This window comes from Aegilops tauschii, chromosome 5 (genome assembly GCF_002575655.3).
Source record: "Aegilops tauschii subsp. strangulata cultivar AL8/78 chromosome 5, Aet v6.0, whole genome shotgun sequence".
NCBI lineage: Eukaryota > Viridiplantae > Streptophyta > Magnoliopsida > Poales > Poaceae > Aegilops > Aegilops tauschii.
Window position 1 is genome coordinate 267030125 of NC_053039.3, and position 8661 is coordinate 267038785.

Consider the following 8661-nt stretch of genomic DNA (forward strand, 5'->3'; position numbering starts at 1 on the left):
AACGATTTTTCCGAGAATTAACTGAAGTCTAGGGGCATTTCTGAAAAAAAAACTACACGCACAGCTCACGACGTGCCCGCCGCCATTGACATGTGGCCCGGCAACATGCTGGCATGCCATACGGGCACTTGATACGGCGGCATACGTCCAGATGCATCATATTTGAACGCCTAGACAAGTTACGACACCATTTTTGTTTATTTTTCAAGTTTAGGCACCAAACTGACCATGCCAGACTAGTTAGGGCATAGTGTATTTAACTCTTAGCAAAACCGCAATTCATTAGCTTTCCCGTATTAAAACTACACCCCTGCGCCTCGTTCGTGGCAGATCGGGACATTTGTAGGGAGTAAATCAGAAAACCACACCACCACTTCCCGGAGGGAAGAAGAAGCATCTCCTCAACCCGCCTGCGAGATGCGTCCCGCCGGTGCGGCCTCCGCCTCCACCGCCGGCGAGGATGGGAACGAGCGCGTGCTGAGCTACGGCGACGTCGTGCTCCTCCGCTCCGACCTTTCCATCCTCCGTGGTCCCCACTTCCTCAATGACCGCATCATCGCCTTCTACCTCGCCCACCTATCCGCCGCCTTCGAAGGCGACGACGACGGCGACCTCCTCCTCCTGCCGCCCTCCATACCCTACCTCCTGTCGAATCTCCCGGACCCGGACTCCGTCGCCGCCGTCGCTGAGCCGCTCCGCCTTGCCTCCCGCAGCCTCGTCCTCCTCCCCGTCAACGACAACCCCGACGCCTCGGTCGCCGAAGGCGGCTCCCACTGGACCCTCCTCGTCCTCGACGCCACAAACGGCGCCTCCCGCCCGCGCTTCGTCCACCACGACAGCCTCGGCGTCCTCAACTCCGACGCCGCGCGCCAGCTCGCCGCCGTGCTCCGCCCGCTGCTCCCCGGTGCCGCCAACGGGGCCCCGCTCGTCGAGGGCCCTACCCCGATGCAGGCCAACGGACACGACTGCGGCGTCTACGTCATTGCATTGGCCAGGGCTATCTGTAACTGGTGGAGGGACCGTCGAGGGCAGCAGCAGGAGGGTGGAGCAGATTGGTTCGACACGGTGAGGAAGGAGGTGGACGCCGAAAGCGTCAAGGCAATGAGGGCCGAGCTGCTGCACCTGATCGCTCGCCTCATCCAAGACAAGGAGGATGAGAAGAAGAACAAGGCCGGTGAGGGCCGCAAGGAAGATTGACCTCTTACTTGGTCAGTGTTCCAAGTTCTGTAGCAGCTTGCCTTAGTGTTGCCTGTTATGTTTTGAACGATTGATTTCGTAGTGTGCTTCAAAGTAGAAGAAATAGCGTAGAACAGAGCTTGTGTAAGTAAAGTTTTGGACGAGTTTCACAGTCAAATGTTAGTTCTCGAGTGTGGTCAATACTTAATACTGCGATATTAACCGTGCTTATGTTCGTAAGGTTTTGAAGTATAGTGGATCACACCTGTTGGAGTTCATGTCCTCTTTATGATAGCAGAGTAATTCTGTATATCTTAGTACTGTATAAGATGTGTTCCTGTTCTTTGCTCTTGGATGTTAATCGATCCCATGCACAAGTTCTTTTACTACTGCTCTTTGCTAAAATGTTGCAATAAGCATGTTAGCATGCATATTTCAGTTGCAAGCTTCAGCTATGTCTACTTTGCAATCCTTGGTTTACAAGACGACGCTGGAAACAGAGCTGACGAAATGCAGTTTGGGGGCAAGACAGGAAGAACAAAGCTATGACAGTTGAATGTCTATTCTGTTCTTCAGTTGTAGTGTACGTTTCTTCTGTTGGTGTGGCAGTCTAATTTTCTCAGCAGGCCTACCAGCATCATGTAACTATTCTTGCACATCTCTTGTGCCCTGCAAGAATTCTCTGAAGATGCATATACTTCCTTTCACCTGGAACATTTTCAGTGCTGTAAATTTCTGCTCCCATTTATATATTCATCTTATAAGAAACATGTTTCTTTGTACTTTTCTGTTTCTGGAACTTTCAGTACTCTATAATTAGCATGTTCATTTTGGTCATTGAGGTGAAGTGACGATAAACAAACACTGTGATGTCGCACTCCGTCATTTCGGTTCTGTTTGATTGGTATTTGAATGATGAGGTTGTTTGCTGCAAAGTATTCTCTCGTATTGAATGTTTATAACATTTTGCTACAATGAATACAATGGGCTACTGTGGTGTGCAGTTTCCCTTACAGGCAAGAGTACATGTTCCAGATCTATGATACTCTGCAAAGTGAAACATGCAGACAGTGAGTACTGATGAGGTTAGCCATCTGGCGTTTACCTAACCCCTGGAGCCCAGACCTAACAGTCATGCATGCACCCCAACTATCTTCCTTTTCTCCTCTTATTGTCAACTCTGCAATTCAACTTCCTTCTTGCCCTTCCATTGCATCTACCAGTCTACGGTTGTGACTGAGTGAGCACAGAGCACAAGGGCCTAGGTACGCAGACCTTATATTTCCATTGTTTTTGTTGCTCAATTTATTTTGAATGGTTCTTCCTTACTCAAGTTGTTCATACGTGCATAACAGGAAAATTAAGTTAGCACTTTGAAGTTGCGTTGTTCATTAGTATGTTGCTGTTGTTGCTGCTTGATCAACCTTCACAATTCAGCTAAAAATTGCTTTATTTCGTAATTTAGTTGGTTCATTCATTCATGTTCTAATCTAGCAAGGTTCTTTACTTTGATCCTCCATTTCCTTTTACAAGGGTTTTCTCTTTTCTCTGTTGTCATCTCAAATTCTCAATGGTTTCATGCCCATACCTGTAATCTCCATTAAAAAGCACACACCTGTGTATTATTGTGCTCTGCTCATAAGTTAATGCAATCCCAGTCTCTTTCTTTAATTTGGTTCATATCTTGATATTTGATTTGCAATTTTCAGCACAAAATTTTCTGTTACTAGCTGAAAGATATTGATGATAAACTTGCTTTTCACGTAACCTAGCGTGATTGATTGGGTTTAGTAGTTCATGAATTTTCTCCCCTGCTCTTTTGTCAGTGGAAGATGCAAAGTCAAGAGAAGATAACACCTGTGAAGCCTGTAGCCTCCAGGCCTTTCTCCAGTTTCACTTCCTTCTCGAAGCTCTTGAAAGACTTCACTGCGACTGGTTCCGCGAAGATCACCTCTCCAGGAGAGACTGTTATAGTTAGGCGGCCGAAGGCAACACGTTTCGCACCGCCACCAAGTGATCTATCTGCAGGAGTTGCTGCAAGCATGGTCAGTGCTTCACTGAAATTCAGTTTATCCTTCTTCGGAATTTGGAAATAAAATTTGCGTTCATCTGATAGCGTCAAATGTTTGCTACTCACTCCGATCCATAATAATTGTCATTGTTTTAGTTCAAATTTTAACTAATACCACGACACTTGTTATGGATCTGAGGGAGTACTTCCCAAGAATGACACTTCAAATCAAGTATACCTATGTTCCATCTATTGGATGATTTTGAAAATATCCCTTGATCTTATAATGTTACCATGTTATAACATTGTGCCAAACTTCAGTTACAGGATGCTGGTTTAGATACCACACGTGAAAAAATGGTCATCGATCCAGAACAAGTAGTCTCCTGTGACCAGATGACGGCATTCCACGATATCAACAAACCAATTCACAGTGTGAAAAACCGTCTGTCCTATGATGGCTACAATTGGAGGAAGTATGGGCAGAAGCAAGTGAAAGGGAGCGAGTTCCCGCGGAGCTACTACAAGTGCACTCACCCAACCTGCCCTGTCAAGAGGAAAGTGGAGACAACAGTAGATGGCCAAATTGCGGAAATTGTGTACAACGGTGAACACAACCATCCCCAGCCCCATCCACCAAAAAAGCCAGTGTCATCGGCAAGTACAGAAGTTGTGGTCCCTGACGCCCATGGCAACAATGATGCTGGAGCAGAAAGCCAGCTAGGAGAGTGCAACCTCGCTCTTGTTTCAGATCCTGTTGCCGCGGCATTCAAAAGCAGCTGTGATTACGTCGATGAATTTGGAAACACTGGTCCGGTCTATCACTGCAACACAAGGTATGCTAATGTTATTTAATATCTGGATTCAAAACTTTTTTAGTTTCCAGAACATGTGGAGGTTGTGGGTTAGAATGCCAAAGATCATACTACAGTTATGTTTTTTAACGGTCACTTACAGTTACGTATTTATGGTATTCTGCTATGAACAAGCACCATGTCGTGGTTGCCAATTTGTTATCCCATAATGATGATGAAAATTATACTTACGAACTATTACTGCATTGTGCTACCCTTTGCAACACTGACTGGACTGCAACTTTGCGGTAATGAAGAAATAAATCCTAGGTGTCCTTGGTCCACTGAGCTGACTGCTGTAAACAATGCAGTGTGTCTACCTATTGAGATTCATGGGGTTTCCATCTTGGAGTGGAATACTAACTCTTAATGTACGAGAACTATGGTACAAAGTTTCGTATTTTGAGTTAAAACCTAGTACTACAGTATGGTCAGGAAAACAATAGTCTCTCAAGGTTCAGGTCTAGTCAGTAGCCGCAGCTGCAAAAATAGGAGGAATGTCTGTCAGACTTGTTGCTTGATTTTTGTTTTGTTTTCGAAATGAGTATGTCTAGTCAAGATTCTATATTGTGAAGAACGTATATGTAATGCATGTCATTGTTTTTGCTCATGTAACTATGCAAGTTACCTACATCTGTTTGAAATTTCCTTTTCAGCCCAAAGGAGAAGCAATCAAGTATCGCAAATGGCCTGCCTTCTTCTGGTGAGGCTGCTCCTGCATTCCAGCCTCCAACAGAATGCAGGTCGTCTGGGGATGCAGCATTCCGTTGGCGCAAGTATGGTCAGAAGGCTGTTAATGGTAATTCATTTCCAAGGTAATACAAATTGAGAACATAACAGCCACCTCCATGAATTCATACCCCTTGTGTTTTTCTTTCAGGCATAGTATAATTTTTGGGGTACATACCAGTTATGATATGTAGTGTTTGTGTTTAAGGTGTGAAACATAGAACTGCATTCAACAAACACAAGTAATATGAACTGAATTATAGAGCTACATCATCAACTCCTCTACCTGAAGACTTGTTTACATGTGGTTGCTGGATATGCAGGAGCTACTACAGATGCAGCACAGCAAGATGCAACGCACGCAAGTTCGTGGAGCGTTCATCGGACAATTCGCTGGTAACCACATATGAGGGAAAGCACAACCATGTGCAACTTCGATGAAGACGAAAGAAGAAAGTACAATGCTCTATAGTGTGTTTGTGATGATGATAAAATATTCAGATCGAAAAAGAATACAATATGTATCTTTCCCTTCATAATAGCGCTACCGAATGGCCATCCCAGACTAATGTATTCTGAAACTCAGTGATATTCTTGAGCAGCCGTGGACAAGTATTAGATATAATTTGAGACAAAAGAAGCTCGTTGAATCAAATCAATTTGTCCCACACGCAAGTATCAGGCACAAGATTACAATGAATAGGTCTAGCTCACTATAAAATCTCATCTCAGGTGCATAATTAGCTGGATTACAACACACACACACACGCAGTCTAATATCAACCGAAAGTGGATACAGAAATCCCAGGGGGAACCAAGCAAGCCAACAGCGCATTGGAGCTCTTCCACCTTAAGATTTTACTCGGCACCATTGCCTGGATGCCTGCAAGGAAATAAATTATCATCCCAAAGGCAAAAAAAAAAAGGAAGGTACAAAAGCAAACAACTCTGATAACTGTCCTAACCTCCAAGATGTTGTCAGGTTTCGGGCTTTCCGGTCTAACTGGATGTTCTCTAGAGCAGTGGATGTACGCAATACTTCCTCCGAAAGATCATCCGCATCATATCCCCAGTTGTACTCATCTTTCCTTGTATTGGAAGCGGAAGAGCCCCCTCTTCGGTCTGAATGTCCAAAGCATTTATTTTCAAATTTATTTAGGAAAGAAACAGCATGGGTATGTGACAAGATGAATGAATTAAATGTCAGGTACCTGATGTCTGCGATGGTGGCATTTGCCTGGCAAATTAAAAGTCAAGTGTTAACCACATTTACAGGGAAGGGAAGACAAACCGCTGCAACAAAATTATAAAGGTGGAACATTGGTAGGTAAGTGATGCCCACCTTCCCATAGGAGGCATGCCACCGACTGAAGATGAAGATGGTGGCCTCCTCATGTTCCGGTGCTCAGTATTCAATGTTGGCTCAGGTTCAGAATTGATCATTCTCCTACCAGCCATCCTCGTTTGAGACAAATTCTACACAACGGAATAATTTCAAGTAAACAAGTATGCACTGATGGCAGATAAAGGTTTTTATTGACTATATTTAGAGAATGATAATATAGATGTTATCAAGAAAATAGGAAAAGTATTTTGTAACTTCTACACTGAGATCCAAATCAAATACATTTAACTTCCTTACACAGTTAGGATATCCTTATTGAGCATCATAAGACTTGTTTACAAAATTAGAATGCCCTTACCAAGCCTCATAAATCCTTTTCTTATGGCTAGACATGCATTTTTTTGACAGATTGGTCAATCCACATACAAATACTAAATCAAGAAATGTGCCATTCATCAATTTAACACAGGCCCATTTTGATGAACTTCTGAGTAAGCAAGAGATTAACCTCATATTTAAGATATCCTTCAAGAACATCTAGAAGCATGGGACCACTCTCGGCGCTCCTGCTCCCTTCAGCCCCATTTTTGTTAGAGAAATCCTTTAGCTCATTCTTCCAAAAGTCCTTGGGCTGATTTACAGTACAAGGCACATTAGTGGATGCTGTGTTTTTTTATAAACGGGACTAGATCCATTAAATACAAGAAATGGTTACCAGATTACATTCTGGCAAATAAACTTTCATCGTGTGACTTAGCTGGGCCCACTCCAAGTATTCACCTATAAGTGCTGTTAATAACCTACCTGCAAGCAACAGAAACTCTAGAATGTGAACCACTCACATCCAACATAGTTTGCAAAAAACATTTTGCCGAATATTGATGACCTTCAACATTGAAGGCATATGTGATTGAGACTGGAAGCAACATAAACAAATGCAATAAGTTGCATTTTACAAATGCTTCTTTCAGTTAACATCAGTGCAGAAGCATGGCAGCTAAAGACTCATTCGTCAGTTGGTCATAACAGAGGAGAAACGAGGATAGATATTTCAGAAGTGCAGAAGAAAATGAAGAAGGTATGCAACAAGTCTAAGTAATTTGAGTTCCATTATTGTTAGCTAAAAACAGTTAACTAAGCTAAAATCTGCCAATATCTACAGCAGAGAAAAATATTATCATGCAATACAGTGTCGATTTAGTATACATCTGGAATATATATTCACCAGCAACAGTACAATCCTAGAGCGTTGCATATACCAGACCAGATCTGGCAACAGGTACAGTTTATTGATCCATTCACTAAGTACCATTTGTTGAAAGCACAAACCTGACGGTGAAGCATGCAGCTGCTTAGCACGGTCGTTGCAGCTACCAAGTAAAGCAGGATTCCCGCCATCTTCGTTCTCCTCTATCACACGGTCCTCCTCTTCTATAGCCTCAAACACACTTGCTCTCAGTTCAGCCTGGTCATGCAAGGCAACTGATGAGAAAAATATGATGTTTTGTGCCAGAATGAGCAATTCCATGTAGATCTAACAGCTCACGGAAGTGTGTAGATTTCGTTGAACATGGCCTAGGTTTAATATATAAGGAAGCAATGGGTGTAGATTTTATCGAACATAGCCTAGGTTTAATGGATAAGGAAACAACAACACATCTTCTGTTCTTCACCCAACAATTATATATGTAAACTTCTTGCATACATTTAACTGAACCAGACGCCCAACTGTTCTATGTCCTTACAGAAAAACAAAAGGAGCACTGCAAAAATAATAAGAAAAATAGAGAAACCGTTGATGCTTAACGCTTATATTGCAAACAAAGATGCCACCGCCTCGTCGCACTGAGATCATCTGGTGGTGCAGATAACTCACAAGAACATTTTCTGCAAGATAATGTAATTGAAACTGGAGAAGCTATAGTTACGCGAGCTATATTGCTGTTTGGCTGTCTAGCAATCTGAACAAGAAACGGAGCAGTAGCACCCACGCAAAAGCTGGACCCTCCCAAACTATGATGAAATGGTTCCATGTAGAATTTGAAACACATAGTGAATCTAACAGGAACGGGGCGCGCAGGGTCAAAACTTTCTACACACAGAGGGGTCATTTGCGCGCATTTCAGTTCCAATGGGGGGAAAAGAGACAAGATGTAGAAGATTCGGTGAAGGGGGTCGCGGAAGCACGAAATGTGGAGATCCTGGACGGATGCGCGAGAGAGAGGAGAGGTAGATCCGCCCTAGACCCTAGCCCTAGTGGATCGGAAGTGAGAAGGGGGTGGGGGAGTGACAGACCCTAATCTTGGCGAGGACGCCCTTCTTCTCGAGGGTGCGGGTGACGAGCGTCTTGAGCTCCATCATCTCCCGCGCGTAGTCGTCCATGTCGTCTCTTCCCTTCCCTCGGGGCGGCCTCCCTCCCTTCTCTTTTGTGCTCGGGGCGGGGGGAGGCGGAGCGGAGCTGCCCTGCGATGCGGGAGGAGGGAGAGAGATGGGAAGAAGAGGAGCAGTGAAGGGAGGGGTTCTCGTCTAAGTATTTACCAGACGAC

At 44.0% G+C, this 8661-nt stretch overlaps 2 protein-coding genes across 2 annotated transcripts; one reads left to right on the plus strand and one right to left on the minus strand.

Annotated features, from left to right (window-relative positions):
• Positions 1-246: 246 nt before the first annotated feature.
• On the plus strand, positions 247-5425 carry LOC109763437 (WRKY transcription factor 44). The gene is made up of 8 exons (XM_073500217.1): positions 247-1174; positions 1753-1759; positions 2181-2246; positions 2671-2674; positions 3003-3221; positions 3509-4023; positions 4698-4856; positions 5094-5425. Exons 1-8 carry the CDS (start codon positions 418-420, stop codon positions 5209-5211), a joined length of 1845 nt encoding a protein of 614 aa, XP_073356318.1. The 5' UTR covers positions 247-417; the 3' UTR covers positions 5212-5425.
• Positions 5393-8661, minus strand: LOC109763438 (protein TONNEAU 1a). The gene is made up of 8 exons (XM_020322282.3): positions 8411-8661; positions 7445-7580; positions 6831-6919; positions 6624-6746; positions 6113-6246; positions 5982-6007; positions 5736-5892; positions 5393-5653 (listed from the first exon to the last, which is right to left on the minus strand). The coding sequence occupies exons 1-8, from the start codon at positions 8495-8497 to the stop codon at positions 5629-5631; spliced, it is 777 nt and encodes a 258-aa protein (XP_020177871.1). The 5' UTR covers positions 8498-8661; the 3' UTR covers positions 5393-5628.